At 43.3% G+C, this 17,296-nt stretch overlaps 1 protein-coding gene across 11 annotated transcripts in view; it reads left to right on the top strand.

The window, feature by feature from the left end:
* The window catches only part of SFMBT2 (Scm like with four mbt domains 2), a 263,727-nt gene that overhangs the window by 133,293 nt on the left and 113,138 nt on the right, over positions 1–17,296 (top strand). For all 11 annotated transcript variants that reach the window (XM_044280033.1, XM_044280032.1, XM_044280036.1 and 8 more), the window contains one exon: positions 16,017–16,105. In XM_044280033.1, coding sequence (XP_044135968.1) covers positions 16,017–16,105 — 89 coding nt within the window. The remainder of the gene's footprint in view (positions 1–16,016; positions 16,106–17,296) is intronic.

Here is a 17,296-nt window from a genome sequence, read left to right as displayed (position 1 = left end):
AAATTTGAATATCGTGCAAAAGTTCATTTGTTTCAGTAATGCAACTTAAAAGGAATTGCATTAATGCAGCTTAAAATTAGAGTGTTGTGAAAAGGTTCAATATTTTAGGCTCAAAGTGTCACATTCTAGTCAGCTAATTAATCCATACCTACCTCAAAATTGTGACTTTGGGGGTTTCATAAGCTGTAAGCCATAATCATTCAAATTATAACAAATAAAGGCTTGCAATATCTCACTTTGCATGTAATAAGTCTATCTCATATATTAGTTTCACCTTTTATGTTGCATTACTGAAATAAATGAACTTTGCACAATATTCAAATTTTTCGAGTTTCACCTGTAGTTTCACAACACCTGGAGTGCCGGAGGTTGCTGACCCCTGTTATACAGTACGGTTTTCTTTTTCTGCTACAGCTGGACGGGTGCTAAGTTCACCTATAAGGTGGCCATGAACTTTTAGATTAAAGTTAGCTTAACCAAATGATATTGGTGGGAAGGGCCAATTCTCCAATGTATTACCCCCATTTTCCCTGAAGAACAAAGGATGTCAGATCCTTTGTTTTCATGTGATAAGCTGCCACCAAAGATGTTTTGCAGAGGCTTATTTCCCTCTCTCCATTGAGAACAAATGCAACCCACCATGCACATACAACCTACCTATATAAATGCCAACCTAAGCACAAATCTGTACGGAGGAATGGCTATTTAGGCATTATAACCACCTTTACCCTCACTTCAGGAAGCCCTTATATCATATATATTCTTAAAGGGGTTATCCAACACCTAAATTGCCCCCCAATATGCCCGGGCAGCTCATACAAGTTATACTTACCCCGCTCCCCTGCACCCTTGTTGCTCCCGATGCCTACATAGGATGTTTTGATCCACACGACAAGGAGATGCAACGAAGGCCATGCAGGCATCAGGAACGACATGGGTGTCAGGGAGCAGGTGTGTATAACCTGTATGAGGTGCCCAGGCATTTTGGGGGGCATTATAGGTGTTGGATAACCCCTTTAACACTTTCTGGTGGTAGAGGCTGCATTGAATATCTTAAAATTTATTTCAGTTTTGAGTAGGGAAAGCAACAGCTCTGTTAGTGCTCAGATACAAACTTCAGCAACAGAAGTTCAGGAAATGGTGACACAATAATCACATTAAATGTGTGAGGTATTGACATTTTGGTAAGTATATAACAGTGTGTATTGGGTAGTGTTCTGTGAAATTCTATGTTGTACTTCTAGAGTTAATTTTTCTCTCCTGCACTCTGTCCAGCTGCCCAGGTCTCCTATTTATACAAGGCTGTGGATTCCACCCCTTTTCCTGAGATTTAGGCATTGTAGAGTTTGCTAGTTTTAGTGAATATATGCTCTTACTGTCTGTCTAGGAACCCTGCCTGTTTACTGACTCTGCCTGCCCTGACTTTAGATTTCTTTTATGGATATGCACAAACTCTGCCTGTCCTCATCCCAGCCTGTGTCCTGACTACCAGTATTGTCTTGGCACTAATGTTTCTGACCCCCGTGGGTCTTCTGCCAACTACACAGGGACTATTACAGGAGGTAGTAGCCTGGTTGGTGAAGGGTGTAGGGGTTAAATGGTGAATACCAGATCACTGCCAGGATAACGCCCTTAAGTTTAGCCCAGAGCCAAACCAGTTAGTTGGCACAGTGGATCCACACCCAGTGCCTGTTACAATGACAATTAAGTCCAGCCTTAATTTATATCTACCAGGGATTCACAGCCAGTGTAAAACATTTATTGAACTGCATTTTAACATGTTTCTTTAAATGTAAAATGCATTTTTACACAACTTTAGATTTCTTTTATGGATATGCACAAACTCTGCCTGTCCTCATCCCAGCCTGTGTCCTGACTACCAGTATTGTCTTGGCACTAATGTTTCTGACCCCCGTGGGTCTTCTGCCAACTACACAGGGACTATTACAGGAGGTAGTAGCCTGGTTGGTGAAGGGTGTAGGGGTTAAATGGTGAATACCAGATCACTGCCAGGATAACGCCCTTAAGTTTAGCCCAGAACCAAACCAGTTAGTTGGCACAGTGGATCCACACCCAGTGCCTGTTACAATGACAATTAATTCCAGCCTTAATTTATATCTACCAGGGATTCACAGCCAGTGTAAAACATTTATTGAACTGCATTTTAACATGTTTCTTTAAATGTAAAATGCATTTTTACACAATTTTCTTTACTCAGGATTTTGGCAGGAGTGACCAATCATCTAATCATCTGTATGGGATCTACATACTCTCCTATGAGGGATCCTTTAGTTCTTAAAGCATATCTCCAATTATAAATTTTTTTTTTTAACAAATTAAAAGTGCAGGGGAATATAATAAACTTTGTAATATATCTTGTTAAAGTAAACAGCTTCTATCTGCTTTTATCAAGCTGCTTTGCTCTTTCCTGATTTTAACATGGACATCTATGGAGAGAAGAGGGATGTCACTACCAGAGCTTTGAGACATTCTCACAGCTCTGTGTCTCCACCCCTGTGATGATGTCACTTAGAGTTTGGAGGTGTTCTCACTGTTCTGTTTCTCTGCCCCTGTGATGAGGTCTTTACTCCCAGCTGTTCCTCCTGCGTTTGATTTCCCTGCCTTTAAATCACCCCTCCTCCTATTGCAGGGCGTGGATTATATTTCTCTTTTCAGTTGTAGCTCTGCCTTGAGTATCTTCACTTGTTAAGCTATTAGTTCTCTGGACCTGTGTTCTGTTGCTGCAAGCACTCCGGATATTGCCAGCGGCCCTTGGATCCGTCTTCTCTGCGGCTGCAGCTCCATCAGCTAAGTGTGCAGACATTGTTGTGTACCTGGTGATTTTCTGACTGGATCTGAGGTGGCCACGGTTCCCTCCATATTCTGAGCAGGGCATCGGTGGCCGTGCCCCTTCCACTATTGTAGGGGTTACAGGGCTCATCAGTCTTAGGCACGCGGGCATGCCTTGTTCCACCACATGGATCCGGGCATGTGCTTTAGCAGCATAGGGAGAGTGTTGAGGGTCTGACAGGGGTCACCCTTTCTCTTCCCTAGTTTGGGTCCGGTCAGTAGCTCTTTTACTGTGTATGCTCTTGTTACCCTTAAACAGCCGTGACATTATAATCCACCAAAACCGTCCTTGTTGACATGGATCCGCTTTCTGGCTTGGTTGACCGCATGCAGGGTCTTTCTTTGGAAGTAGCGGATCTCCGTCAATCTGTGACTCAGCTACAAGCATTGGGCTCTGCTCCGGCTCATGGAGTCTGTTGCGAGCCAAAGGTCTCACTTCCGGAAACGTTCTCCGGGGGCAGTGAGAATTTTGTTCGCTTCAGAGAGGCATGTAAACTACATTTTTGTTTGTGTCCCCACTCCTCTGGTGATGAGGAACAGAGGGTGAGGATTGTCATCTCCCTGCTCAGGGGTAATGCTCAGACTTGGGCTTTTTCGCTGCCATCAGGGGATCCTTCCCTTCGATCCGTGGAAAGATTTTTTGTGGCCCTGGGGCAGATATATGATGACCCGGATCGTGTTGCTCTGGCAGAATCGAACTTACGTGTTTTATGCCAGAACAAACTGTCTGCGGAGCTTTATTGTTCTGAATTTCGGAGATGGGCAGCTGATTCAGGCTGGAATGATGCTGCACTCCGAAGTCAGTTCTGTCATGGTCTCTCAGAGGGTTTGAAAGATGCCTTTGCTTTCCATGAGAGACCAACGTCCTTAGAGTCTGCCATGTCATTGGCGGTACGCCTTTACAGGCGTCTAAGGGAAAGAAACAAGACCTCTCCGTCCAGCCATTGTCAGTCTAGGGGCAATGGTGCGGACTCATTCAGTATGCAGGGGTCTCATCCTGTCTCGCTCCCCTCTGAGGAGGAGCCCATGCAGCTAGGCCGACTTGCCCCTGATAAAAGAGGATTTAGTCCTCAGAATATGGTGTGTTTTTTGTTGTGGGGGCATAGGTCATTTGGCAAATGTTTGTCCGTCTAGGAGATTCCTGAACTGTACTAAGAGCGATAATAAGAGAAAAACCTCAAGAGGTAGATCATCAAGTTCTGCTTCATCTGCTACTTTGGGCAAAGTTGATGTGGGAATTGATGCTATTCCTCTGACCTGCAGTTCCCGTTTTCTCCTGTCTGCCAGGGTGGCGCTAGAGAGCAAAGTTATTCCTTGTGAGATTTTTGTCGATAGTGGAGCGGCCGTCAATCTTATTGACACTCAATTTGTAGCCTTGCATGGTTTCCAGGTTTGTACATTAGAAAAGGATATACCTGTTTTTGCTATTGACTCTGCCCCACTCTCGCAGAGATCTCTGAAAGGCATTGTTCACAATATCCGGCTAGCTGTAGGTGACACTCATGTGGAGGAGATATCTTGTTTTGTCCTTAACGGATTGCCTTCTCCTCTAGTTTTGGGGCTACCCTGGCTCACTAGACATAACCCCACTATTGATTGGCAAGGAAGGCAAATAAATGAGTGGAGTGACTTTTGTAGAGAGAATTGTCTCACAGCGACTTTTGTAGAGGTGTCTACTAAAACTGTGCCATCATTTCTCTCTGATTTCTCGGATGTGTTTTCCGAGAGCGGTGTTCAGGAGCTACCTCCTCACAGGGAGTTTGACTGTCCCATTAACCTCATTCCCGGCGCCAAGCTGCCAAAAGCACGCCTCTACAATCTCTCACAACCGGAAAGACTCGCAATGCGAACCTATATCTCCGAGAGTCTCGAGAAGGGGCATATTCGTCCCTCAAAGTCACCTGTTGCCGCGGGTTTTTTTTAAAAAAAAAAAAAAGATGGCTCTCTGAGACCTTGCTTAGATTTTAGGGAGCTGAACCGTATCACGATTCGCGATCCCTATCCCCTTCCTCTGATCCCGGACCTCTTCAACCAAATTGTTGGGGCCAAGGTGTTTTCCAAATTGGATCTGAGAGGCGCGTACAACCTGGTCAGGGTCAGAGAGGGGGGATGAATGGAAAACGGCCTTTAATACCCCTAACGGGCATTTCGAGAATCTCGTTATGCCTTTCGGCCTGATGAATGCTCCGGCCGTCTTTCAGCATTTTGTTAATAGTATTTTCTATCATTTAATGGGGAAATTTGTATTGGTGTATCTTGATGATATTTTGATTTTTTCCCCTGATGTTCAGACCCATCAGGATCATCTTTTTCAGGTCCTGCAGATACTGCGGGAAAATAAACTGTATGCCAAGCTGGAGAAATGTCTTTTTATGGTATCGGAGATTCAATTTTTGGGTTTTCTCCTCTCTGCTTCTGGTTTTCGCATGGATCCGGAGAAGGTCCGTGCTGTGCTGGAGTGGGAGCTTCCTGAAAATCAGAAGGCATTGATGCGCTTTCTGGGTTTTGCTAACTACTACAGAAAGTTCATTTTGAATTATTCCTCAAACCCCTTACTGACATGACAAAAAAGGGGACGGATTTTTCCTCTTGGTCGGAGGAGGCGCTTGCAGCCTTTTCTAAGATTAAAGAGAGTTTTGCGTCTGCTCCCATCTTGGTGCATCCCGATGTTTCCTTACCTTTTATTGTTGAGGTGGATGCTTCCGAGGTGGGTGTGGGTGCAGTTTTGTCCCAGGGCCCCTCTCCTGCCAAATGGCGACCTTGTGCCTTTTTCTCTAGAAAACTCTCCCCGGCAGAGAGAAACTATGATGTGGGAGATAGGGAGTTGTTGGCCATCAAGTTGGCTTTCGAGGAATGGCTGCCATTGGTTGGAGGGGGCCAGGCACCCTATCACCGTTTTTACCGACCATAAGAATCTGGCGTACTTGGAGTCGGCCAGGCGTATGAATCCAAGACAGGCCAGATGGTCTCTGTTCTTCTCCAGATTCAATTTTGTTGTTACTTTCCGCCCTGGGATCAAGAATGTGAAGGCTGATGCTCTCTCTCGCTGTTTTCCGGGAGGAGGAAACTCCGAGGACCCGGGTCCCATTTTGGCGGAGGGGGTAGTTGTTTCTGCTCTATATTCCGATTTGGAGGCCGAGGTCCAGGCTGCCCAGTCTGAGGCACCTGCCCGTTGTCCCTCCGGGAAGTTGTTCGTGCCTCCTGAGCTACGTCACAAACTCTTTAAGGAACATCATGATACGGTTCTTGCTGGTCACCCCGGGAGTAGAGCCACGGTAGATCTCATTGCTCGGAGATTTTGGTGGCCGGCTCTTCGTAAGTCTGTGGAGGGTTTTGTAGGCGGCTTGTGAGACGTGCGCTCGCGCTAAGGTCCCTCGTTCACGACCTTCAGGTTCCCTTCTCCCGTTACCCATACCTTCCCGTCCTTGGACACACCTGTCCATGGACTTTATCACGGATCTTCCTCGTTCCTCGGGGAAGTCGGTGATCCTGGTGGTCGTGGACCGTTTTAGCAAGATGGCTCATTTCGTTCCTTTCCCTGGTTTACCCAATGCTAAAACGTTGGCGCAAGCTTTTGTCGACCATATTGTTAAATTGCACAGGCATTCCCTCTGATATTGTTTCCGATAGAGGCACGCAGTTTGTGTCCAGGTTCTGGAAGGCTTTCTGTTCTCGCCTGGGGGTTCGGCTGTCCTTCTCTTCTGCTTTTCACCCGCAGTCGAATGGTCAGACTGAGCGCCTCAATCAGAATCTGGAGACATATTTGCGCTGTTTTGTGGCAGAGAACCAGGAGGATTGGTGTTCATTTCTCCCTCTTGCTGAGTTTGCTTTGAACAACTGTCGTCAGGAATCTTCTGATAAGTCACCATTTTTTGGTGCATATGGGTTCCATCCGCAGTTTGGGACATTCTCGGGAGGGGCTCTTTCTGGTTTACCTGAGGAGGAGAGATTTGTCTACCATTTGGCAAAAGATTCAGAGTAATCTCAGAAAGATGAGTGAGAAGTATAAGCGTGTGGTTGATAAGAGACGTGTGCCTGGTCCGGACCTGAATGTGGGTGATCTGGTGTGGTTGTCTACAAGAAATATTAAACTGAAGGTTCCCTCCTGGAAATTGGGTCCCAAGTTTATTGGGCCTTATAAAATTTTGTCAGTCATCAATCGTTGCCTTCCGCCTTGATCTTCCACGGGTTTGGAAGATACATAATGTATTTCACAGATCTCTCTTAAAACCATATGTCCAGCCCACGGTACCCTCCTCTTTGCCTCCTCCTCCGGTTGATGGCAATCTGGAGTTTGAGGTTTCCAGAATTGTGGACTCTCGCACTCTCGCATGGTCCGCGGTTCTCTTCAGTACCTCGTTCATTGGAAGGGTTATGGTCCTGAGGAGAGGATGTGGGTTCCGATGTCGGACATTAAAGCCACTCGCCTTATCAGGGCATTTCATAGGGCTCATCCTGGGAAGGTGGGTCCTGGGTGTCCGGAGTCCACCCGTAGAGGGGGGGGGGGGGGTACTGTCACTACCAGAGCTTTGAGACATTCTCACAGCTCTGTGTCTCCACCCCTGTGATGATGTCACTTAGAGTTTGGAGGTATTCTCACTGTTCTGTTTCTCCGCCCCTGTGATGAGGTCTTTACTCCCAGCTGTTCCTCCTGCGTTTGATTTCCCTGCCTTTAAATCACCCCTCCTCCTATTGCAGGGCGTGGATTATATTTCTCTTTTCAGTTGTAGCTCTGCCTTGAGTATGTTCACTTGTTAAGCTATTAGTTCTCTGGACCTGTGTTCTGTTGCTGCAAGCACTCCGGATATTGCCAGCGGCCCTTGGATCCGTCTTCTCTGCGGCTGCAGCTCCATCAGCTAAGTGTGCAGACATTGTTGTGTACCTGGTGATTTTCTGACTGGATCTGAGGTGGCCACGGTTCCCTCCATATTCTGAGCAGGGCATCGGTGGCCGTGCCCCTTCCACTTTTGTAGGGGTTACAGGGCTCCTCTAACTCTGCTACACTTAGCACTTGCCTCTAATATAGCTAATAAGATAAGGTTCTACCACTGTTTAGAGTGAGGTAATAAATCATTTAGTAGCTCCTTCTCTCTCCATAGGCTGGAGAGTACTAATAGAGATACAAGGCTGAGTGAAATAGAACTCAACTCAAGGGGTTTAACCCTTACACTGCCTTCCTGATGAGATTACTGTTACATTAGCCTGTAGGTAGTGTGAGGGTTAAATCTTCTGACTTGTAGCTACAGTAAACACAAGTGTGTGATAATGAGACATGAGAAGCAGCAGTAAAGGTTGAAGAATCAACATAAATCATTAGCTTTCTATGTGAAGTGCAGCCCTCCCCTCCTTCCTGATACCCTAGGCACATGCCCTCATTCACCTACACTATTCATTTATCAAAAAACTTCTTTCTAACGGGAGGTACACTTTAAGGGAGTTAAGCCACTGCCAGAGGAGGCTGACAGTGGCTTACTCCTCTTTATTCATTGACAACACATGTATACTCGGCTAAACTGGGCATGAATATGAATGGGTGGATTGGGAAGGATGGCTGTCGGTCAAACAAGTGTTTGGCGGACAGCTATCTAAGGCTAGGTTCACATATGCGGCACTGTTCAGTTTTTCTGTTCCAGTTTAGAAACAGAAAAAAAGATAAAAATGTAAGTGCTGGATATGGCATACTGACGGTTTCCTTTGACTATAATGGGATCCATCCGAGTTTCCGTTATGGTTATCTCAATTCTTCTAATATTTCATCCTGCTTTTTTTGCTGGCATAAATGATGGAGGCATTTGTGTATGGACACCATAACAGTGCACCATGTAGTGGTCCTCTGGGCTGTGTATTGATAAAGTTGTTCCCTCAGGCCACTCAAGGTTCATTTCTGAATGCCAGCCACATGTCAAAACACCTTCAAATATGTTGTTGTGACATGAATATATAATCTCACTTGTAGCCTCTGACCTATTTCTAAGATAACGGATTTCTGTGAATATAACCTTTATTGTGGTGCCTTGAGCCGCTGGTTGCTTAACCTAAAAAGACCTGCTAAAATGGAACGCTATGTTGTCCTAAATACAACACATCATATTCTACAAGAGCCTTGTTACCAATTACTGTTTAGTGGTGGCAAGGTGAAGGCCACCACTAAAGGTCACTCGATTTCTCAACTAATGAGAACAATAGATATCTAGATTCGGTAATTAGATGGTTAGTGCAGCACAAAGGTTCATGATCTGTGAAAAAATGTATTAGACAAACCTGGGAACTTGAGTGATCCCAAAAAAACTGTCAATTTAATTATTACTACATTTACTGAAGCAAATAACAGAAACAGTGAGGGAAGAGTTTGCTTTAGGCCTCTTTCACACGACCATATGGCTTTTTCAGTGTTTTGCGGTCCGTTTTAAACTGATCTTGTTCCGTTTTTTGTTTCCGTTGTGTTTCCGTTCTGTTTTTCCGTTCCGTTTTTCCGTATGGCATATACAGTATACAGTAATTTCATAGAAAAAATTGGGCTGGGCATAACATTTTCAATAGATGGGTCCGCAAAAAACGGAATGGATACGGAAGACATACGGATGCATTTCCGTATGTGTTCCGTTTTTTTGCGGATCCATTGACTTGAATGGAGCCACGGAACGTGATTTGCGCGCAATAATAGGACATGTTCTATCTTTAAACGGAACGGAAAAACGGAAATACAGAAACGGAATGCACACTGAGTACATTCCGTTTTTTTTTGCGGAACCATTGAAATGAATGGTTCCATATACGGACCGTATACGGACCGCAAAAAACGACCCGCAAAACGGAAAAAAAAAACGGTCGTGTGAAAGAGGCCTTAAAGGGAATGTGTTCCAATGTAAAACCAGATATTAATACCTATTCTTTTTTCCTATGTGCTTTTATTTGCAGATTTTCTTTTATTTTCTGATTCTATGCCACATGGACATAGAAACCTTTGGAGATGTTCATTGACTTCTATGGGAGAGCATTCTAAGCTTGCTATGTGACCTATACAGAGGTCATTGTGTTTGGACGGGGATTAGATAAGACTTGACCATCACCTATTATGAATGGTGGATCCTGCATTATCCCTTCATTGCAATACTGCCCGTGATGATAATGAGACGACTGATGAAAAATGATCTCTACAGAATAGAAAGTCATAGTGGCTTTAGAGATATAAGGATTTGTTTTAATAGAGTGTCATGGAAAATTTGAAAAGTTAACTTTGTATTAACATTTGGCCATTCCCATTAAGCAGGTGCACATGATTAGAAACATAGCTTCTTTCTTCCCAAACTTCCAACATGCACAGGTTGCATGTTGTATGCAGCTCAGCCACATTTACCCCCAATCTGAGCTGCTGTAGCAGACACAACCCATGGACAGGTGTGGCTCTGCTTCTGAAAGAAAGCAGCCTAAGACCTCTTGCACACAACCAGTGGTTTGGTTTCGCATCCGAGCCGCAATCATTCACTTCAATGGGGCCACAAAAGATGCGGACAGCACTCCGTTACTCCGTTCCGTGGCCGCGCAAAAATTATAGATCTTGTCCGTTTTGCGGACAAGAATAGGCATTTCTATAATGGGCCGTCTGTTCCTTTCGACAAATTGCAGAAGGCACACGTACGACATCTGTGTTTTGCGGATCCGCAATTTGCACATTCGTGTGCCAGAGGCCTAAAGTAAAGTATATCAATCTACAAGGGTTAGATTTAAAGGGATACTCCAAACATTGACTGTTGTGGTGTATGCACTGGATATGCTGAAAACCTGTATGTGGTTTTGGCTTCTATTTACTATCTCTCTTCCTATCTTCTAATGTTGTTAAATATGAATATCATTTCCCTGGTATGTGTTTTGCGTAAAAAAGCATGTTAATATTTCAAAAATGCTTTTAAAGAATATAAGAATGTAGTAAATCAGGTGACAAAGCAGAAATGAGAGGCATCAAAAATCTCACAAATGTATCTTAGGTTCCAAACAACTATACTGACATGAAGGAATTATTCATCAATATGCTGGTAGCTGTGCACAGTCAGTATACCCCAAGATACTTGAAATTAATTTAAGGGAATTTCCAGTTTATATAAATTGGTAATCATTGTATTAAAAAGATCTATGCAACGTTTTAATATGTTTTGTATCAATTCTTCATGAACCTTTACGTTTTGCATTATGAGCTGCAGATTTTGGAAAGCCCTGTGATGAATACTGCCTACAAAAAGTTCCCTAAGGCTGGATTCACACATACAATTACTGATTCAGTCTTTGGCGCATTTTGTTTAGACAAAGCCCGTGACTGCAAAACAGAAGAGATGTATAAATCTTTCCTCTATATTTTCCTTCCTTTCGTACACACCCTTGGTGATGGCTGAAAACACTGCATTAAAAACAATATATGTGAATCCAGCTTTTTGTAGGTTTAGTACGCAGGGTTTGACAGAGATCTTTTTAAAATGTATAGATCATAATGCAATTAGGACATCAGCTACTTTGGACATATCAATACCATAATGTCTTGCAAGTGTAATGTGGATTAGACTGATCAAATCAGGGAATAGTCATACTGACAAGAAACATTCGGTAGCAAATAAATAATAGTAATATCATTAAAATGTAACATGGACAAAAGGAAAATAATGACAGATGTTGCAGATAAAGAGCACGTAATGAATTCATTTGAGTATGCAAGAAGAAAAATAATAAACGTGCTTCTAAAAATTACCTTTATTTTAATTTTAAGGGTAACAGGGAAACAACCCTAATAATAACCAAAACGATGTGACAGAAAGGCTCTCGCCTAACAAACCAAATTGAAGACAAATATACTAACAGGGCTAGTACAGGTAATGATAAGCTTATCTGGGGTAGCAAAGCTGAGCCTAAGGGTAGAAGAGAAATCTATCCCTGTTCGGCCCTAGAAGTAATCTCTGCCCAGGGATGCCCCCTGATGGTGGAGGCACCCTGTCCCCGTGCCTAAAGCCTGAAAAAAAAAACGAATAAAACCCTACATTAGTGTACATGTCCGATGTGTACATATTGTTTGGGTAGAAAACCTATAAAAATAAATAGATGACACAGCAAATAACAACCCTGACGCGTTTCATCCACATCTGGCGGTTCATTAGGGGGTGGTCAATATAAGTATTTGTAGGGGATGATATAATAGATAGAAGAAAATAATAATAAGATACTTAGCTCCCTAAAGTCACATATGGGGTTGAGATGCACAGACCTGGCCAGGTGATTTGTTTCATAGAGTCATCTACCATGGATGCATGCATGCAAGGGACAGTGAATCCTGTGCATTTCTTGAAGAGGATCTGTCACCGCTCCTGACATGACTGCTTTAGTAAATACCAATCCTGGAGCTTCTTGTCCTAGGACTCATTGTGCCATTCCACTGTTATTCCTCCTATAAATCTATAAGTAAATTGACAACTGGCCGTTACCATTCCAGTGTCCAAGGGTTGTAACGCTGCACAGTCTGACACTGGCAACACTGACAATGTCAGAATGATTAGGGACACCCCCACCTGGTAACACCCGCATGTCAATTTATTCATAAACTTCTTGTAGCAATAATAAAGGGACAGCACTATACAGACTTATGAGAAAAGACACTTCAGAATTTAAATTAATGAGAAATACTTAGCATATGCATTAGAATTGGCTGCAGATCTATCTGACATTCTTCTCGCTTGTCAGGATTTTTAGTCCTGGGGGGGAGGAAATGCCCTCAGTTCTTGAAAAGGAAGAGGTGCTTGCAGTTGACCACTGCCACTTTCAGAATGACTTTGCATGTGCATGTTTTTGCATATAAAAAGTGTATGTGGATTGCCTGCTACTTACTCAGAGAAAACACCCATTGTTCTTGAATCATAACCAATCCTTCTGCAAGCCTCAGTCTCTTCTTAAGTAGCATACAGTGTATGGCAAGCATTTATCATATAACGTATTTGACTGACGTATGGATTAAAGCAGAGCCTGTTGGGAATACAACTCACCATATTGATACATGACAGGTCTTATCTGGCATTCTTCACTATTGAAGAGGAAAAGTAAAGGTTCCTTTACATGGTGCGATGTAGCAAGCGATTGTCAGGAAGGAAGCGCTCCTTCCGTACAATCGCCTACTCGTCAGTGAAGGAGACCGCTACATTTACATGCAGCGATCTCCTCCACAGTATGGAGATGCCATCGCTCGTCTCTATACAGAATCATTGTTTGCTGACAGCAGAGCTTAATTAGACCGCAAAATCTAGTGCCAGCAAACAATGATTTAGATGACCGCCCCAATGATGTATTACCCGATGAACAAGCGCTTTGCATCACGATTATACAGGCAGATTATTGCAGGGGCGTAGCTAAAGGCTCATGTGCCCTGATGCAAGGGTTCAGCTTGGACCCCCCTTCCCTCAGTGCTTTGTGGCCAGGGGCAGGGAGGCACATAGCCTTCGTGCTGCCTGAGGCAAAAATTCATTCACTTCTTACCAAATTCTTGACCTAACCCCTTCCCTCCAGCCTCCAGCATGCACTTTCTATACTACCGTTGAATTCTTATGCTGCACAAGGGTCTTTGGGCCCCCTCAGGCTCCTGGGTCTGGTAGCGACTCCTACCTCTGTCCCTGAATGCTTGTTAACGATAATGTGCCCAAACATCGGGCAGTGTAAAGGGCTCTTAAAGGAATATGTTTCATAAATTAGAGTCACTTCATGTGACTGGCTATTTGCCTAATGTAAACTAAGAAGTAACTTGTGTCTGTAAAAGTTGTGGGGACCCTTATATATCTGGCTGTCTATATTAAATTGATATTACCTTGACCAAGGATAAGGTAACAGTAGCATGCCGGGTGGCATGACAGACCATGTTTAATGCATATTGCTGCAAGTTTGTGCTGCAGTTTTTGGCACTGTGATTTGTACAGTTGAAGCCCATCATAAACTTCACCTACATAAGCTGCGCTGTGAAGAAAGGCGTCACATGTGGCTTAGATATGTCATATCATCGCACCCTGTCAGATTCTTTCACTGTATTTCCCTTTATTCAATCGTCCCCATAATAACTAGTACTGTTATGTCATTGGGACAGCAACTCTTCTCACATGATCTTTTCTTCAAACTTTTTAAGCTTGCTTTTATATGTTAAGTCCCAATAATACAAAAGCTAAAAGAACACATTGGCATCATGGACATGAATGACATTATATTTGCATCCACTCTGAATGCAATCTCTTATTAGAGCGACCCTTTATAAAACTGTCCAAAAGGTTCTGCATTAGTTCTTGTTACAGGCTTTTAAGAGAAGTCTTGTTTCTAATATTAAAATAAATATACTAAAATATGAAGGTTTTTGTGTATTTCTATGTATTATAATGGCATATCTGCAATTTATTGCCCCATGTAGGGGCTACATTTGTTGTGTCTTCATGAACTACCTTTCAGGCTGTAGGACCCTATAGGACATGCTGCAACTGGGAGGCTACACTCACAAAATAATCCAACACTGTTGACTTTTGGCCACAGGTCGCAAGTCGCTCATGAGTTTGCCATCATTAACTTTCCTGCAGTTTTTTTGAGATCTGGCTGTATTTTTTCGGTCAGATTGCAGCTCTATAATAATTATGCAAAAGAAAGTTTCAGAGAAGTTGGTCATGAAACTTTCCTGAGACTTGCTGCTGCACAAGACACTTGTAGCCCCAGTTTAAGGGCTTGTTCGCAATGCACGGGCACAGTCCGTGGGGAAGGTGAATGGGGATCGCAGACCCATTCATTTGAATGGGTCCGCGATCCTTCCGTTCCGCAAAAAGATAGAGCAAGTTCTATCTTTATGCAGTGCGGAAGCACGGAATGGAACCCCAGAAAGCACTCCGTAGTGCTTCTGTAGTGTTCCGTTCTTCCGTTACGCACCGTTCCGCATCTCCGGATTTGCGGACCCATTGAAATGAATGGGTCCACATCTGTGATGCGGAATTGAAACGGAACGGTACCCGCGTGTTGCGGATCCGCAAATGCTGTCCGCAATACGGCAGCGGGCATCACACGCTCATGTGAACGAGCCCTTACTCAGAGTTCTCTAATAGGGTATTTGAGAAGAATGTTTGTTTTATGTTGTTTGACATAGTTAAAACTATAAGGGGAACAGTCAGGGTTCTAAAACAAAGAAAAGGTTTAACTCACCTGCTAAAAGTTTCTCCATTCCAGTACCGTGGGTCTGGTCCCATCGGACTGGAAGTGGTGATGTCACATCCGTCGTTCATGTGACATTGTCTTTGCAGTCACTTCTGCATGAATAGTGCTTAGCCACTGAGGTTAGCAAGTGGAGCAATGGATGTGATAACCCCAATCATTTTTAATACTCATATTGAATTAATAATCTTTATAGCAGGGGTGCATAGCCTTATTTTGATCTGAGGGCCAAACTGTCAGAAGTACACCTGTAAGGGTACATGCACACGGCACAGCACTGTTTATGTGGATTTTCCATACGGATGTTAATGTGTATTTTGCTGTGTTCCTTCAACATATCTGCACCAAATCAGCACGGGTTAGGCTACTTTCACACTAGCGTTTAAGTTTTCCGGTATTGAGTTCCGTCATAGGGTCTCAATACCGGAAAAAAATGCTTCAGTTTTGTCCCCATTCATTGTCAATGGGGACAACATTGAACTGAACAGAACGGAATGCTCCAAATTGCATTCCGTTCCATTTAGTTGCGTTCCCAGACCGGAGAGCAAACCGCAACATGTTGTATTTTGCTTTCCGTCCTGGGATGCGGATGCAAGACAGATCCAGCATTACTCCCAATGCAAGTCAATAGGGACGGATACGTTTTCTCTGACTCAATCTACCACAATAGAAAACAGATCAATCTTCTATTGACTTTCAATGGAGTTCATGACGGATCCGTCTTGGCTATGTTAAATATATGTTAAAGATAATACAACCGGATCCGTTCATAACGGAGGCAGATGGTTGTATTATCAGTAACGGAAGAGTTTTTGCTGGACCCTGCTAGTGTGAAAGTAGCCTAACTTCCTGATTTAGTTGGGGATTTTTATGTGGATTTGCACCAGTTCTCATCCTCTGCATTGCTAAGGGTGAAATCTGAAGCTTACGTATTGTTACAATAACAAGAGCCATTGTCTTTGCAGGAATAAAAGACAAATGCACAGACTGGGCTGAGTTCCTCATTCATGATCTGACTGGCTCCAGGACTGCCCCAGCAAAACTACTAGAGGGAGTATGTAATTCTCTTACATTGTATTATTAATGTATTGATTTGTTTCCTACCTATAGTCTATTATAATCTTTGTCTCTAAATCTAAAGTGAACCTGCCATGTTAAAAATTCAGTCCAATCTTCCAGCATCACATAATATAGCAGGAGGAGCTGAGCTGATTAATAGATTTGAGTGAAAATTTTTGTATAAATGTGTTACTTATTCATTTAAATTAGTGTTGAGCGAAACTAAGCATTCAAAGCGCAATTTGGTCTATAGTTTAGGAAAACTTTGATTTGCAACGAGGTAACAAATCAAGTTTTCCTAAACCTTTGAATCTCCTGCAGGTTATTTGACAGTAAACACTGAATATTAATCAGCTCAGGCATACAGACTTCTCCAACCCCAGCACTCTACTGCCTACAGGTGAGAGCCCTTCTTCTTCCATCTCCTTTTCCTCCTTTTCCACATCATCTAATATCGATGAGAATATGTTATCAGGAACATCCAGCTCCTCCTCTCTCTGCATCTTGCTGACTTTTCTAGTAAGTAAATCCAGCAAAGATGAGGAAGGTCATCATTAAGACCTGGCCCCCCTAAGGGGTGCAGACTGGTTGGTATTGGTTGGCACACTGGCACTGGAATAATAAAGGCTTCCATCTTATTGGTATTGAATTACATCTTAGTTTATAGCTGATGTAGGAATAAGTAAATGTAGGAATAAATAAATTAAACAGGCGCAGAATAAGTCTCCCTGCACTCTCTCTACGCTCTCCCTGCACTCCCCTCTCTAATAGTCTTCTATTAATCGTATTCAGCAACACTGTCCCTAGCGCATAGCACTTGTCATGTCTCTCCCTATGCTCAGCTCACTGGACAATGATGGAGACCGCGTGGCAGGGGATGGCCATCTGCAGATTGGCTGGCTGCACGGCATTATGGGTGATATTGCATTCTAGACTTGTCTCCTCTACACTTAGTTTAGCTTTGTAACATGTGCAGCCGCCATTTTTGGAAAACCTGATTCGTTACCACGAAGCACGTGGAGATTTGGATTCATTGTTTTCCGAAACTTTTGACTAAATTCTGCTTTGAATGCTTTGCTTTGCTCAACACTAGTTACAAGCATGCATTTTTTGAACACCAGATCAAGTTTTAAAACTTCTCTACATGTAAACAAGGGATCAAATAATGTAGTTATATTGGAATCAT

The sequence above is a fragment of the Bufo gargarizans genome, chromosome 2, assembly GCF_014858855.1.
Source record: "Bufo gargarizans isolate SCDJY-AF-19 chromosome 2, ASM1485885v1, whole genome shotgun sequence".
Classification (NCBI taxonomy): domain Eukaryota; kingdom Metazoa; phylum Chordata; class Amphibia; order Anura; family Bufonidae; genus Bufo; species Bufo gargarizans.
The sequence above is the reverse complement of the archived record's forward strand: the minus strand, read 5'-3'. Positions and strand labels throughout refer to the sequence as shown.